Source organism: Pagrus major, chromosome 18, assembly GCF_040436345.1.
Source record: "Pagrus major chromosome 18, Pma_NU_1.0".
Lineage (NCBI taxonomy): Eukaryota > Metazoa > Chordata > Actinopteri > Spariformes > Sparidae > Pagrus > Pagrus major.
Genome location: NC_133232.1, coordinates 35929653 through 35947666, shown reverse-complemented (window position 1 = coordinate 35947666; position 18014 = coordinate 35929653). Strand labels below are relative to the sequence as shown.

Sequence of the window (18014 nt, the reverse complement as noted above, 5' to 3'; positions counted from 1 at the left end):
ACTGCACATATCTAGTATGCACATATGCACAGAGCTGCAGGCTTGCAGATGTTTAACCTCATACAATTCATCACGGCGCAGTGTCAGGCTCCATTACAATACTGTATTGATGAGGTTTGGCAGTGCAGTATTTGACCCCTGGATCAATATATAAGCAGATTGCCATAATGGAAACTGAGTCTTCGCCATCAGCAGATGTTAAGCTAGTGCAACACTAACGAAGATCATGATGGAGGCTTCGAGCCAGCAAGCTGTTCAGCAGCAGAACTCCTTCCCAGTACTTTTTGGACTGTACTCTCGACTCAGAGGTAAGCAGGGAAATCCTTCAGGAGCAGGAAAGTTCTTTCCAATATGAGATGTCCAACATTTTTTCAATGTTACACTGAAAATATCACAAGCTCTGTTGAAATTCATAGTAGGCTAACAACATAATAGCTCCTCTGCTTATGTGATCAGATGAATTCCTGAGAAATGAACACCGCTTGAGATTAGATTATCCTTCTGTTTCTTCGATATTTATTTTAATTCAGTAACACAAAAAAAACCTCATGAATTCAAGTGAGGAATGTTGTTTTCATGCCAGCCAGCTTGTTCTAGCACACGGCAGACTTCATTTTCAGAGCGTCCAAATACAAATAGAGTCTGACAGTTTCACAAAAGTAACAAGTGGATGTAAATTGAATTCAGTTCAGGTTCTGCTGTGAGACACTGGCTGCAGACAAATGTAATGGATGAATGTGTCGGGGAAGAATATCAGTGTTTTGCTGGAACAACAGTAGTGGGTTGTGCACAACACTAAACATGCTGACCTCAGTGTGTGCCGGCCCTCTGGAGCCACATGTACGAGCACCAGTGTACAATCAGACCTGCACTAACCGCAGTGCTTCTGATAACAGACTCCATCAGACATGTGTTTTATCTGACTTATGAAAGATTTGACTTGTGAGAACAATTTTAACCCTTTAATGCAGAAAGGATTAAATCACAGAACAATATCTGAATGAAATCATGCCAAAAATGTTTTCAAAATGTTATTTTACAGACAAAAACTATGTTTTTCAGCTAAATAAGATGTCAGAAATACTCTGATTTGAATGATATCTTTCTTCGTCTTTCTTTTTCGACTGATAATGCATCTGTCCTCTCCAGTGGACGTTATGCATCAAAGGGTATATTTAGTGCTTATAAAGTCTAAAGACTATTTAATATTTCTGTTAAATAAAACTATAAAACTAACTAAGTGTAAATTCATCATCATTTTAAATAAAACATACAAAATAAGGTGGAATTATGCCCTTTAATGCACAATGTATTTGAAGTGAAAGAAAAAAATTACAAGAAAAATGTTATTAAAATTTGGATACAAGTTGTAGTTGAAACATATTTTTTAACTGGTTTTCTGAGAATAGGTACCTGGTGCACTTCCTGTTCCCTCCCTTATTTTGAGTTAATGATGCAATATCACAAAATGACAACGAGATACAAGGACGATTAGAAGATTAAAAAACAAAAGCAAAATATGCATTTTGTATAATTTTACTTTTAATACTCTGAGTTTAATCTGCTGATAATGCTTCTGTACTTTTACTTGAGTAAAACTTTAAATGTGAGTATTTCACTTGGAGTGTTTTAATACTGTGGTTTTGCTACTGTTGCTCAAAAATCAGACATGTTTATGCGTCTTCCACCGGAGCAGAGAAGAGCTGATATGACCACTGAACAATGTAACTTAAATCAGGTTTTATTGCAAAATAGAGCAATTTACAGTCGAACGTCACAGTTCCACAATCCCCGCAGAAGAATAAATCGCAATTTTCAGATAAGCGGCAGCAGCCAGTAAGAAACACTTGCAGATGTTTGGAGAAGCAGCAGGTTCTCATCACGATGACTGTCTGGGGGTGTCTGAGTCAGAATGTGTTTTTTTATGAGTGGCAACTACAAACCAGGCACTGAAGACACCAATCATCAGTGCAGTAGAGAAGGTTATACAGTTGTTTTTCAGAGGTGGAGATCAAATGTGCGTGACAATGAAGGCTCCTGACCCTGAACAGGATAAGCAGATTAGAAGATGTGTGGATGGATGATTCCCTCAGAAGACAGCATGTTAATGTCTTTCCCTAGAATTTATTTGAATCACATGAACACATGCTTTCCTTTACTGGAATCAAAACAAGAGTTGTTTTTTTCCAGAACCGAGACATTTTTCCACAGTATTGGCATCAACAAGTGTTCAAAGGCCTGACTGTAGCCCTGAGGGGCACCACCAGGGGGCTCTGGTTTCAAAGCCAAGTGCAACCAGGGGCAGTTAATCATCATGATGCCACACTGTTCACATCTCAAAGTCAAGTATGACACTTTAATATCCTTACAAGTGAGGGTTCTGATGAGTGTGTCCACATATAGTAGCAGAGTTCAACCTTGCGTCTGTGTTTTCAGTGATAGGAACTCATCAGGCATGATGATGAAAGTTGAAGACTTCAGTTTGTGAGAAATTCTGAGAAACTGTGAGTCATTTTGTTGCAAATTCCTCTGCTGGCACGTTTCCCGCTTCCAGTGAAAATCACAGATGACTCCTCACATGCAGGACCACACAGCAAACACTCCACCTCCTGCTGCCGCCGCCGCCGCCGCCGCCGCTGCTGCTGCTACAGGAGGTTTTAACATATAAATGAAGTCATCTCAAAAGCCTTTTTCCTTTAAGGTGCAATAATGGGCTGCGATCTGGATTTAACAAACATGTCCTGCTCCCTTGTGTTTCACTTCATTCCACCTGGAACAAAACTGCTGTTTTGTCGACACTGTGACAGATGCGTTGTGTAATACAGACTGATTTGGAGAGGGCATTTGTTTGTTTGACAGTATGTGTCCTGAAAAGGCAAGCAGGCCTAATGGGATTTAGCTGGGAGCCGCCGACTGTGAATTCTCTGTTGTATACATTTCCATCTCCAGTGTGCTCGGCGGACACGCGGCCCTCCTGGCTGGCATGTCTCTGTGTGTTCGCCGTGACCCAAAAGGTCTGCCTTGTTTCTAATTTCCTATGTTTATTATATTTCTTTTTTATCAAAGCTGCCGCGCTTCACAAGACCACCATGGAAGCGGCAATCAAATGTGGACAACGAGACAAAATACCCAGCTTTTACAGACAAAACCTCAAGGGGTGAATGAGTGTGTGTGCGAAAGAGAGAGGGATTCCACAATGTTGAAGTGCTGACATCTGCTGCAGGCCCTTGCAGGGCTGGAATGTGATACTCTCCTTTACACAAAGGGCCTTGGCCCTTGCAGCAGGCACAAGAAGACCTCTATATGCCCCTCTCCACGGGGGCAACACACGTATGAAATGACTGTATCAGTGCCCCATGCCTCCTTTTCCCAGCCATTAACTCTGATTAAAACCACAAAACCTTCCTTCATACCTTGATGCTTGGGAGATGTCTGCTCTGCTCACTCTTTGAGGTGGTGGTTTCTGAGCTATGTGGGACTGGGGGTAAATTGCTGCAGCATTGCATCATGTGTCTGGCTCAATGGGTTCAATATGTCTCCAGCTCTCCTTTGATTGTTGCGTCTGTGCTGCAGCAGACTTAGCAGTACAGTGGGGGATACACTGGTGGATTTGGCCAACAATAGAATGGGAGGAACCACATGAAACGCAGTTGATGAGGTACAACAGTGTGCAGCGGAGAAAGGAAATTGGGAACAGGAGGGAGTATTGTTCCAAGCGGTGTCTCTGCTTTGATATGACAAATTGAGATGCCCTTAAACATTTCCTTCCACAGAAACATTTAGGCAGAATGCACAACAGCATGTTGAAAAGTCTTGTGCGGGTACACACTCATCTTTCATCTCTGTGTGTGGAGAATGAATCAAGGCTTTAAACAATCATTCCATGGTTACAACAAGCTTACTTAGGAAGATTTTCATATGGAAAGTTTCCTCTTTGAATAATGAAGCCCCCCATGTGAATATGCACTGTGGACTTCATTGTTTGACCGTGTATATGTTATAAATTTGATGGGCCATGATGCACAGGGCAAAAAAAATGTAAGCTGGCCACAATGATGTAGCCGATTAGAAAGAGTAGGGGAAAAAAGATATTTATGGGGAGCAACACAGTGGGAGCTAATGGGATACACACAGTAGCAAGTGAGTTCTGTTGTATTTCACTTTCTTTCCGCAGATCTGCCAAATTGTTCAAACAGAGCTTCCTTTTTCACTTTCCTGTCAGCCAAAACTATCCAGAAAGAATCTTCAGCTCTGCAAAAGTTGCAGAGGTTGACACAAAACACATGATTTTATAACATTCAGATCATTTCATAAATATTCTGTAATGTGTGAGGCCGTGTAGAGTGAATATTCTACTTAAAAAATCAAATGTCTTCTCATCTTCAGTCTTGAAATTAGAATTTTTGTGTTAGAAAGTGATACAATTCTTCATTTTCTGTTAAATGTTACTTGTGCTGGTCAGCGTTGGACTGTCCAACGTTATTATTTCTGTTGTTAAGAGAACCTGAAGTCATGTTATTTTAAGAATCACCTCGTATCAAGACTCTTTTCTTCATAACTGACCGTTATCTGGAGACGCTGACACATTTCCTGAAAACTACTGGAAACATGATGTGAAACTGTTGGACTGTTTTGCCAATTTGTGACTAAAACTGTGTGAAGCACCTCATTGGACGAGGCAGCAGCGGAATGGTTAACATGCCGGGGAGTTTCCTCTCCTGGGAAGTTGTACTTTATGTATAGCACCTGTTGTGCCGTCAGTTGGCAGTCTCCAAAAACCCAACCCTCCGCCGCGCAGCGATATTTTATCTCAGTCTGCACCAAGTTATGACTCAAGAGCTCGCCAGACAACAGAACTCGTCTCGGTGCTGCGAATGGTTTCTGGGTACAGACTGTATCAGGTTGCTGGGCTCTCTCGCTGTCTCTCTCTGTGTGTGTGTGAGCTTTGGCTGTAATGCGTAAAGATCTGCGGGGATTTATTCAGACGGAGTCAAGAACGCAGCGTGGACGCGCGCTTTAGCCAAAATGCATCTGTGCCTCTCTGATGATCTCGTACCATAGATTATACGCCTGCAAACGGACGCTTTCACAACTAAATCCAGGATTATAATTACTTAAAGACAAACTTTGTCCAACTCAGAATCCAACTTTCCACAGGACCAACAGGTGCGCACTTGCATTGCGCAGAAGCGGCTGCTCTGGAAGCTCTGGAGGAGGATTTTTTTTGTCTTGATTTAGGGAGATATTAATGTCATTTTTTCCAGAAGGACTGATGATTAAGATTATGTGGATTCTACTCTGCGTTTATCCTCTCCAAATGTGTCCAAAACAGCACCGCTGTCCTGTCAACGACGCATGTGTGTGGTGATCCAAACCATCCCGTCAACAGCGCTTTGTGATCGCCGAACACCACTCATCCAAATGATCCTTCCATCATTAATCCTTCTTGCATCGCTTCTCCAACAATATGGCTCGGGAGCTGAATCAAGTCACGTCAGCAAATTTCACCCTCCAGGTGTAAAAGAGCAAAACGGTGAGTTTTTATATCTGTTTGTAAAAGTTATTAAATGGATCATGAACTTCATAACGACATGCTCATTCCAACTGGGCTTAAAGCCATTCTTTCTTTCAAAACGCACATCTTGCATCAGTTTAAAACTGCAATGAATGAGCGCGTTTCATTCAGTTCAAACAGCATTATCCGGCAGAGGAAGTGCAAAATTACCTTTTACCTTTAAAGTGTACCCGTGTATGTTTAAGGGGGAAAACCCTCTGAAAGTCCAGGTCCCCCGGGAGAAGTTTTCCCTGTGATCATAAATAGGGCTCCATTCATGCAGCAGCAGTGGCTCCGGGCGATGTAATTTGCTCACCCTCTGAACTGCACCGAGCTCTGCTATCGAATTCAGAAATCCAGTTTGGGTTGAATGTTTAATGTTGAGTCCAAGTTAGGCTGGAGGTGACGGTGTATCTGTGCTTTCAGTTGGATTAGCTAAATAATGACCCTGAGGGGATTTCTTGCCAGCATGGCCAATTTGGAAATCAGGTTATTTGTTGTTGTTGTAGAGTGTGTGGAGTGTGAGTGTGTGTAGTGTGAGTGTGAGTGTGAGTGTGTGTAGTGTGAGTGTGAGTGTGTGTAGTGTGAGTGTGAGTGTGAGTGTGTGTAGTGTGAGTGTAAGTGTGAGTATGTTCATAAAACACAATTATATTTATCTTCCAGTGATGCACTCGATGCACCGACTCTTTTAGTTTGTCCTCTCATCATGTTGGACACACTTGTTCTTCACTTTCACCCACAAAACACTTTTGTCTTATGTTATTATTATTGTTATTATTATTATTGTTATTATTATTATTATTATTATTATTATTATTATTATTATTATTATTATTATTATTATTATATTTTTATAGGCTGACTCTAAATGATCTTTTACAGTCTGCATTATGATATGCATGCAAAAAGTCAATTAACAACACCAATCCCAGGCCAGGATGTATAGGCAGTAGAAATAAAGACTACGATGATGGTTTGGCTCTTGCCCGATCCTGTACATGCACATGCCTCTAAACCAGGAGCAGTAAAGACGATGTCCCACAACTCTTCTCTACGAGTCCACCGGATGGCCTACACTTGTAATTTTGACGCTGTAGGTACCTCTGTAGCATCACTTCTTGAAGAGCCCCCAAAGTTGTATTAAGAGCAAGACAAGTCTGCATGAGGCGGTGGATGGGGTGGATGGGGTGGTTGGGTGGGTTAAACGCTGGACTTTTACCTCAGGTTCGTGTCCAGAGTGTGACCAACAGATAAGAGTGTTATAAGTTATGTTATGTAGAACCCAACCGATATATCTGTTGGCCAATTGTATCAGTATTAAGGTATCAGCGTATGGTTTGTCCGATCCGCCCAAATATAAAACTTTTTTATTTTGTAGACGTAATGACAACAAATTGTGTCATCAAACTGTGAAATACTTTGCCTCTGTTACATCTGTTTGTCACAAGTGTTTGATAACCTCTTGGGTAATTGCAAAAAATGTTTGTATATCGGCCGATTTATCGATATCGTAACTTTTTTTCTAATATCTATCATCATCGGCCCCAAAAGTCACGTACCGTCCGAGCTCTAATGTTACCTCAGTAAGTTAATGTATGCAAATGGTGTAACTTATGTGAGTTATGTGACTGAATGTAGTTATTTTACCCCAAATCATGGCCTTTTCCATTTTTTGTTGTTTTTTGTACCTGTACTTAACATTAATAAAAGTCCAAAAGTTTTAATGTCATAAAGAACTGTTTGTTAGCAAGATTTATGTTGAAAGTCTAACTCGATATTGCATTTTACGTATTATTGCTTACTTGACCGCGAACCTATTTACAAGTAAGAGCGAAGCTTGAGGGGTAGGTAGAACGTCAAAGTTTGAAGCTACTGAACAAGCTGCTGTTTTTGACGAGGTGACAGTGAGGACGTGTTGCCAAAATTTATATCTAGAAAGTTGTTGGCTTATAACTGATCTATAAAGCTTAGTAAGTCATTCATTTACTATAAATAATATACAGTAGTCAAATATTCGTATTCAACTGACATATCGACAGAGACTTCACAGCAGTATAAAGACACAAGAGGACCTCACAGAGAACAGTTCAAATCACCAACACATCCTGCGGATGTTGCACTGGTCAAACTTCAGTCATTGCTCACTCGTCTATAGCCGGTGGGTTTGACTGGCCTTGTGTGAGGACATGCAGCGCTGACTTCACTACAGTAACAGTCAGGGCTGGGAAATCAGAGCCTCCCGCCGGGATCTCCAGGTTTAATCAGGACGGCTGAGAAAGGAAAACAACAGGGAGGAGAGAAGGAAGGGAAAGGGAGGGAAAGCAATGAAGGAGGTGAAGGAGGAGGAGGGGAAAGGGGAACTGTGGGGAGGAGAGATGTTAAACTGTCAAAGAACTCTTTAAAACAGCGGTCGCACATTGGCTGAGGGGCGAAGCCGGCCAGGCCGTCTGTAACCTTTGACTGGAGTGTCTGAGTACTCACCGTTCTGGCGTGCTTGATTGCTGAAGCTCTGTGAGACAATTTGATATCGATCTGAGGGAGGTGAGGGAGCCAGACTTGTCTGGCATGTTTAGTAGTAGTTGCCTGGAGAGTTACGGTCCCCGCTCGTATTAAACTTGGCAAGCGGCCGCTGATGACTCCATAAGATATCAGAGGGCCAGTGGTGTGTGGAGTAACCATCTGTCACAATAAATGATTTGGACAAAAGTCACAAAAAGCCAAACACAATGGGCATGAGCTCTGAAATGTAGATGTTGTGGTCATAAATAATATAAACACTTCCTTCCTCCACCACCGAGGGGTACGTTACATCGACGTGTACAGCACATTGTCATGTGTTCGCCACATGGCTCTGGGGTTTCAGGGTTATTAAGGAAAACCATTGCTAAAGATGACATCTGCAGTTCTGCAAAATTCTTTTTTTTTTTCAAAGATGAAAGGGTTGAACGCAAATGCATGTCTCCCTTCAGCCCAAGCACCACCACAATCTCCGGTCATGTCTACAAGTTGTCCTTTCCCCGTGAAAAAAAAAAGTTTTACAGCAGATGTAAGGCATGACCGAAATCCAGAATATCCTGCCCAAATATCACGCTAGACGATATTGTCACGGGGTCTCACATATCTCTGTGGTGAGACAGCAGATCTGTGGTGTGGTTACAGCAAAGACGACATGTAGCCTCGGTCAAATCCGTTGGTTCGCCATTTTTCTTCCTCTTTGACCCCGGAATATTGCCAAATTGGCGAGCAGTCCTCCACGTCTGTATGTCAAAGAGCTGAGTGCACGGCTTTACATCAGGCCATTGAACCTGTAGTTACCTCCTCCAGACTAGTATCATTCCCGCCTTGTCAAATATCAATGCGTGTTTTGCATGCTGTCATGACAGCTCTGCGCGCGTTTTCTTTTCAAAATAAAAGCCTGAAGATGCCATAACAGCTGTTCGATATTTTGAAAAATATCGCATATGACAGCAAATATCGTGATATTTGATAATATCTAATATTGGCACAAACCTAGTGGATGTTATTTCTGTTTTAAGATAGATGATTTAAGATTTCAGTATGTTGAGGTAACTCAATCTAATTGTATAATAAATATATATATATATGTTGTAAATGTCAGTGGTGACCCCAAATGAAGAAAGTGTTTGAGTTGCCTGAAGAAAATAAGATGCATGAACCCCAGTCAGCATTATGGTATTCAGAAAAGCAAATCATTTTTATATAAATGTATTTTGTATAGTTGTGTTTTGTTATAAACTACAGGATTTATAGTCTGTGTGTTGAATAGATGATACAGTGGTGTTTTTAAAGTGATGTCGTTCTACTGTTTAAGCAAACAGACTCAGTTTTATCACCATAATGTTATATCTGCACCTCGTCTTCAAGCATATTAACCGACAGTCTCTACTGTACAGTCTTGTTTCATTACACTGCGCTGGCCTTTGCTGTAGTGTTTACAATGCCGTCTTCCATTAGGCTGTGATTTTGCTGGCAGAGCCGGCTGTTGTATAACACTGCACATCCATCTGAAGATGCATCTCAGCTCTTCAATCACGCGGGTCATCTCAGGGGGCGCCTCTTCATATCACTTCTCTTAGTTAAGTGATCTGGCCTCACTTTCCCGTACAAGGCCATGTTTTCCCCCCACACCCAGCCCACCCGTAAACACAGGTCTTATTAGAAAAATCCGGCTGCAAATATTAGTAGGAGATGTGGATTACCTGCAGATACTCTCACATATCCCCCCAGAGCGCCACTGGAGGAAGGTATGCAACGCGCCAGACCTGCCAATGATCACAGAGGCTGCTGTTCCGCTAAAGATTACGAGATTAGGGGGGAGGACTGAGGTCATAAAGGTCACGGGCGTATGTGCAGTTTTCCACGTATACTGAGTGTTGAAGATACAGAGGTGCATTGTGCATTCATTAGATTATGATGCAGACAAATAAGCAGTTTAGAGTGGGGACTTAAAAGACAGGAAAGAAACTGGGTGGCCTCGTTAGGATGCATGACTGTTCCAGGTGTAATGTGAAGTGGACATCATCCATTTACTCACAAACGGCTGTTGTTGAACAGTTTTTAATAGCACACTTAAGAAGAAGTGGAGTGAGAGGAGTTGTTTCGGTCATGCAGGGTTCAGAAGTAAAAGTCCTGGCAGTTGACTGACTGTTGAAGCACTTATAAGGCTGCTACAGGCATAAAACTCTCCAGTTTGAATGTCTGAAGATGAGCAAACACATTAGAAAATATCTTTTATAAAATGTCAAACTCAGCCACTTTATTCCTCGTGCTAATGATACCTTGCGCAAATTATGTGCACGACTTCCGGTGCGTCCAGTCTTTTAACCAGAACCAGCGTTTTTCATGGTAACTGGACGTTAATCCTCGTTCATTGAGTGATTGGTACGGTATGTCATATACAAGAATAAATGAACTACACCACAGTCGCATCACTTCAGCGTCACCACTACAGCTTATTCTCCTACAAACTGACCAATCGACAAGTTGGAAAGCTTGATTTTATAATAGTTTGCAAGTAAAGAGCATCTGTAAAGGCAGACGAGTGAGTAGATGGGTTTTCTTGTTCGGCATGATGACGTTTAATGTCAACCTCTGTAGTCTCATTTAGCCACTTGTTAGCAACCGCCTTTTATAAGACACGTAAAGGCTTCAAAATGCATGAGTGGTGTATCTGTTGACACATTTTATGTCGTAGAACAAAACATGAAAACCACAGACCTTTTTTTACTGCATCTAACCAAAAGCTATTCATTAAAAGCTATTGACTTCAAGACAAATGACCCGGCAGTGCAGACATGCTCACTCCTGCAGCACTCTCTGGCTGAAGCTAAATATTTCCCAACATAGAAACCTCATAATGAGTTCATCAGTTTAAATTAATTCACTTTTGGATTTTGGGGTCAATTTTAGATGCATTAAGCAACTATTGCAATAACAGAGCTTTCTCATTTTGCTTGGAAATGGCAGCTAAGGCTCATGGGTATTGCAGTATTCATTGCCATCCTCCAACCAAACAGGAAAAAAAAGAAGCAGAGTCGAGAGAATTAAAAATTCTCATGACCATTACACAAACCTAATGTATTTTTTAAATTACTCAGGAGAGTCCTATGTTTCAGAATTGAGGAAATTTAGGGATATTAAATGAAATCTTTCCAGTGGGAACACACAGTGATAAAAATAAAGTGAGTCACGCACTAAGTGAGGCACCAAATCATACATGCATGTTAAAGTTAGGAACAATCAAAATGTTTTTCCTCCCTCTCAGCCAGTTGTTACCAAATCTGTCCCGACTAGACCAAACATAAGGATTTATATACAGTACATGCACGCCTCTCCAACTGGCAGCTACCAGTGTGGCCAGCTGGCATTCAAGTTTCCACTATGTTATTTTAAGTGGTTTCCACAGTGCTTAACTCAGTGTTTTAATTTGAAATTACGATACGGCTCTTAAACCGGTGAAACAAAACTAGCCGGTCTTGGAGTCTCCATTCATTCTTTAACACAGGTCAGATGTTTCCCGAGCCTGTTTCCCTGGGAAAGCTTGTTCCCAGTTAGAAGAGGCTGCACTTTGATGGATATGCTTGAATGAATGAATGCAGCACTACGCAGTTAATCATTGTAGAGGGCAGCATAATAGCAGCCGGTATGCTTGGCTGAATTAAAACCATCAAAAGAAAATGGACGGCCTCGGATGTTAAATGAACTCAAGAGGAAGCAAAGAGGGGAACAGTTAAACTGAGTATATCGCTGTTGTCAGATGAAAACCACATTGATAAAAAAGAGGATGCTTGAAATGATTTCTTATTTTCTCAATGAAGCCATTGTAGTTTTTAATTTGAACAATGGATTTTTAACTGGTTTCACAGGCCCGTCCATCCTGAAAGTCCCAAAGCACATCAGCTCCCATGTGAACGTTCACTATAAATAAGAAAAAGAAAATCCCCAAATCTGCATTTATATGATTTTCCACGATAGCAGCAGAAGAAACTCTTGTCCACTGAATACAGGCATGTCTATGTCTCCAGACGGGGGGGAGTTTTTCCCCTCCACATCTCACTGCAGAGCAGGGGGACCCTGGATAACACTGTCTATGTTTTCCCTGTCAGCACTATTTGAACGTGGAGTGCTGTATTTGGCAAGCAAAGCATGCCACCGCCTGCCTGCTGTTTGTCATTTCAGGCAGCGAGAGCTCCCCCACCTCCTCAAGCAGCCGAGGGAGTTTAAGAGATCTGGGTCACATGTTCAAGCTCCACTGGAGAAGAAATGTCGTCCAGAGACACCAAGTCTGTCTGTGCCCGGCTGAATCATTGTTAGTAAAGCTGGCTTTGCGTAATGTCAGTGCTTTGGGCAGTGATGGTCGAAGTCAGGAGTGAAAGAAGCAGCAACACCTTGACGAGCACGGGGCTCTGAACCTGCAATAATAGATTATTTGGCCACTTGGTGGCAGCACAAAAAGGGTTAGGGCTACCACAACCTTTAAAAGTTGGTAGGCGAATGTGTTTACACATCCAGCGGGCTTATGTACATTCATTTGGTTCATGTTTTTGACCACATGATAACTGTAAATACAATATTTTCTTTTGGATCTGTTTTGGGCTCCGCCAACACCTGAAGGAATGTCTGCCTGTTTAGTTGCCAAATGCTCCACTTCACTGCTGCAGCTGAAAATGAGGTTGGTGGGAGTGGTGTAGTCTTACTAAAAACGCCGAAACTAGCCAATCAAAACACAGTAGCGTAGGATAGATTAGGCAGAACACACTCGTGGAAAAATATTGCCGGGATACAGTGATGGGTCGCAAAATAGGGTTGAGGTTACAGAACTTCTTTTGATGGAGAGTTGAGCCCCGGCATAAAAATGGCTAAATGTCCACAAAAGAAAAGTTTACAGTCTTACTGTTAGCAGTCAGGTAAGAGTTGGGGTAAATTAAAATTTTCAGTCAGGTTGTTTTTGTTTTTTGTTATTTCCCATAGCGACGGTGACTTTGAAAACATAAAGACACAGGCAGTGGAAGGGGAGGAGGATACCGCCTGACACAGGCAGCCTATTGCAGGCTAATACTAAAAGTCTACTTCATGGATGAATTGTAATCTGGATATCGGGTCCAAAGACTGCGTCTATTCAGTCCATTAAGAATTGCAGCCCACTGAATATGGGCAGTATTGGTTCCCCTGCGTGTCCCATAGACTTTACTTTGTGATGACATCACAGATTTTTAAAATGCTTTTCCGTGCTCGGAAAGTTTTACAAATAAAAAACCTCCATGGACAAAAAATAATTTAAAAAAAGAGTCTTTATTGACCTTGTTTGCAGTTTGACGTGTCCTGTAAACAGTTTTACAGACGTCTCTTTAATAAAGGTGTTCTATGAGCAAAATGCTTCTGGGGCGGCAGGATTATTCGCTGCAATACCACAAGTGGCCACTGGGCCAAACTGGAAGCAAAGGCTGAGCAGCGCCACCATAACAGCATGTTATCATTCTTTATGAACATCCGGTGAATCAGAACAGCAGTTTCCGACTTTACATAATTATTTTTTATGATTTATTATTTATTAAGCCATTCATATAATTTTGTTTTGAGAGGCATAAAGAGACTTTAACTGTTATTTCAGTGCGCTGTGCTGGTTGATAATTATACTGATTTTGAATCTGAATGCTGAAAACCAGTAAATCATAAATCAACAAGCACAGAACAGTTGTAATAACAAAAAAGTAGCATGGATCATGTGCCGACAAGAGAAAAGATATCGATCAATATTTGCTCGCTCATAAATCTGACAAAATATTCACTGTGTGTTGGTGTGTGTGTGTGTGTGTGTGTGTGTGTGTGTGTGTGTGTGTGCGCGTGGTCCGTTAAACGTCTACACAACTGTGGCAGTCAGGTTGCTATAGCAACAGAATAGCCAACTGCTGGTGACAGACTTTAATCATTTCTGTTTCATATGTGGACTTCGTGACACAATCCACAGTGAAAATACATAGCTTTGTTCACGGCAGGTTAAACGGATTTGTGTTAATGTGAGGCACGCCCTTATCTGCGTAGCTACTGGCTGCCCTTAAGAAAGACAATTAACCCCGGGGCTTTGGATTGGCCGGCATCAGAAGTTCACTGAGTGTACTCGCAGCTCCCAGGTGTGTCTGAAACTGTCTGAATGGAAATCAGGGTGTTGGTGAGAGAAAGCATTCATGCTCAGCAAACACTGCCCAGATAAATGTTGCCAGATATATGTGTAGTGTAGCTGATGTGGCTCTGTGTTTCTGCTCTTTCAGTTTCTTATCTGTTCAGCTTGTGTAGTGGTCTCATTGTCCTGCCTCTATTGGCTGCCCTCCAATAAGAAAAGCACTTTCTGAAATATTACCAGATAAGGACTGTCCACGCGTTACACCATCAGCTTGGCAATATCATTCAAATGTTTGGCTTTGCAGATGTTTCATCGCTGATGCTTGTTCTGAAAGCCACAATTTCCCTCCCACTTGTACCAACTTTATATTATCACTTCCCTCACAAGCAAAATAAATACAGATAACATTTCTGTCATGTTTTCTTCCTTATCTATCAAAAGAAATTGCTGGAATTGAAAAGTAATTTAGCTTCCTTGGCGGAAGGACTTGATGAATGTTATCAGCTGTTACTGCACAATGAGTCAAGTGGCTACAGTCTGACCAGCTGGCACGGAGCGAAGCGGTCCACATGAAGCAGACTGAATAAAACAAAGTGAAAAGAAAATGTGCAATTGTGAGTGGAGAGCGTGCCTCTGAGACTCTGAGAGCAGAGAAATGTACAGTGTATAAATGTGGACGTCCAAACAAGGTACTGTAAATAGTCCCAATGCTAACACTGATTCTGACAGGCGGAGCAAAGTGTCTGGCTGGTGCAGTCTAAACATGTAGGGTGGAGTAAGTCTGCCTAAAGTCACGATTACTTGTCAGAGCAAATACCTGTCATTCACTGCGAGTTAGCATTGTTTCCTCAGCTCCCTTTGTTCTGTCCCGGCCTACACTTGTAATGCTTTCACTGACATATCTCTGTCGTGGGTCAACATCACATCCCACATCGTGAAACTTAACTCAGTAGAGTCACCTTAACCCAACACATGTATCCCTGATATTCAGAATAACAGATTACATTTCCTGCTTTCCAAGGTGCATTATAGAAGAATTGGTCAACTGTCTAAAGTCCTACTCTGAACAAAGAGGAGCCAGCATATCACCAGGGTAACTGCTGTTTGCTACTTAGCTTGGTTAGCCATGCAGCTAGCAGTCCAGACTGGGAGCTCAGAGCACCAGGGGAGTGTTCTTGATTATACTGGTAGCACAGGGGCTTGGAACCAGACAGGCTGGGGCTAGCTGGTTAGCATGCTAACTTGCTGCAACACAAGGCCTAATTGTCATGACTTTAAAATTGCTATTTGTGTTGGTCTCTTACACATCGTACAAGTCAGAATGTATGTGCATTTCGAAAACCGAGCATGTCAAGACAAGCTAATGTATTCATCTCTCAAGCTATGTAGTGTAAAAACTAAGACGGTATGAAAAAAGTTGTTTAATCTGCTGTTAATGCTGTCAGGAATGATTATCATTCCTGTTGTTACAGAGCGGATTCCCTCTTAAACAGAAGCTTGCATTGATACACTGTTTGGATCAGCTTGAGGCTGTAAGGTGTGAAACGTTGCCAGCGTAGCCTTGTTTTCATACAGACCTCAGTTGTCCTGTGAGTATTGGTTGTCTTACGGCAACTTGAAATCCACCGGACTAAAAATCTTGGCAGCGAGATGAGTTGACCTTGGATAGCATCTCTGGAGGGCATGTCTGCATAGCTTGACAGATGTCATCACCTCCTATCAGAGAGGTATTTCAAAGTTTCCTGTAATGACTCTAGTCTTCATTTCACTGTGGTTTCATGGGCATCGCATTGCAGTTGACTGACAGGGAGCTTGACCCAGATCAAGTGCTGAAGAATCCCACAGCTGTGTCTTTTATGACAGAATAAGCGTTTGTTGGTAACATTAAGGTAGACAACACGGTGCCATCCCAGCTCCTCATGTGTCCTCCTGTGTCCTTGGACAAGACACCAAACCCCAAATTCCTCCTGATGTTCAGCAGTGCTGTTACATCATGCTAACAATAATACACATGTGGTTATTAGTGAGAAACGTGTTGTCTTGTGGTAGAATTAATGTGCTCACTTAAGCTGAGATAATTACATTAAACAGAAACACAATGAATGCTGAAATATATTTAAAACCTGTCCTTGTTTTCTAAACAGTTCCTGAATGGACTAAAATTGTACTCCTGCTCAGGTTTGTGCTCAATTAAATCTTAACAGTGATTTACAAGGTAGTATAAATGGTGACTTGCTTGTTGGATCAAATATTATCTTATTTCTCAACGTAATTATTTCCAAATATTGTTTATGGACTTGTGCGATTACATTGCTCATTGATATTGCTCACATTGTGTGTGATTTGACATGCATTACATAACTTGTCACTGTAGAAGAAACTGCTAGTCAGTGTCAATAATAGTAATTTGTAAGCTCAGCTGTATAATCCTCTTTACAGTCGATTATGTTTTATTTACTGTACGTTGTATTTATAATTACCTCCGAGCAATTAAGTCTTGATTATCTACTAAATGTTAATCTGTGTTTCAGACTTTCCTCAGCAGCTTTGTTCATTAGCAGGTTATAATGTTACTTTTTGTAATGGATCCTGGTCTGGGTTAAAATAAGTACAGTAGTTACGTGACTTCAGTTTCGTACGCACAGTCCAGTTGCCAGGATAAAATGTTGGCAGTTAATGTTTCTGCAAAGCACTGATATGTTCAGCTGTGTGTTTTTAACAAAGACCTCAGGACATCCAGCCGTCTTTGTGGTGACCGAAACAGTTATTTTAAGCCAAAACATAATCACAAGATAAAATTAAAAGTTTGACCTAAAGAAACATAGAGTTGCAACATAAATAATCTAAAGTTTCAGCATACCAGTGGTTTTGTGGAAACGAACATTGCCAACATTCATTCTGGTGATTTGGTTGGTACGCAAGTTCACATTCACGAGACAAGAACTGCATTCTCCTGAGGGGAAAGTCCAGGTGATCCAACCACTCCACTACCCTCCCTACGTAGACTTTGTGGACCTGATTTCCTCCTTTGCTCCGGTCATAATTACTGCGGCCACTAGAGGTCGCCTAACAATAAATGTAAATATGGATCGTAAGAGGCTGCTTGAACAGGTGACCTATATAACCATCATCGGGGGGAGGATGATCTGGTGTGTGCGCGGGTGAGGAGCTATTTAAAAGTTCCTGAATAATCTGAAATCAAGCACAAACAAATGAATTCAGAACAGACTGCTAGGTACCATGTTGATAACCCAGGTGCTAATGATCTGCATACTGGCTCGTTCCTGAGTAGCTTCTTATGAGGTGGAAAGTAAAGCTGAATCAATAACATCCTCAGTGTGTACAAATTAGTCACTTTTTGTGTTCCAGTGGTACATTTTAACATGTAATATATCATTAGTTCAAGATCGATGCCTCCAATAATCAAAAAACTTAGAAACTGCATAAAATCCCCAACGACCCTCCAGACATGTGTTCATTCATTCTGAAACTGCATTACGGCGGCACAGTGTGCAAAGAAAACCTTTTCTTTTTTTATGATATTGATTTTTGTAACCAACAAATGACCCAAACTTGTTTCATCCGCTTCCCTGCGGGACCATATTTTCTAATAAAATCATGTGTTTATGTTGCACTTCTCTAATATTTCCATCAGAGAATTCCTCAGAAACACTGGAGACAATGTAGCCACACTGCTCGATAGCAAAGCCCACAGTGTCTCAGAGGTCACAGCATGCACACACCTCACTGTGGAAGAAACAGATTGGACCGGTTTCTTTCTGCCTCCCTCCCTCTTCATTATGATGTGAAGGGCTCCGC

At 41.6% G+C, this 18014-nt stretch overlaps 1 protein-coding gene across 1 annotated transcript in view; it reads left to right on the top strand.

The window, feature by feature from the left end:
- Window positions 1-4861: 4861 nt before the first annotated feature.
- The window catches only part of pdgfc (platelet derived growth factor c), a 51960-nt gene continuing 38807 nt past the window's right edge, over window positions 4862-18014 (top strand). Inside the window, exon 1 of the mRNA XM_073487071.1 lies at window positions 4862-5533. Coding sequence (XP_073343172.1) covers window positions 5356-5533 — 178 coding nt within the window. The 5' untranslated portion in view covers window positions 4862-5355. The remainder of the gene's footprint in view (window positions 5534-18014) is intronic.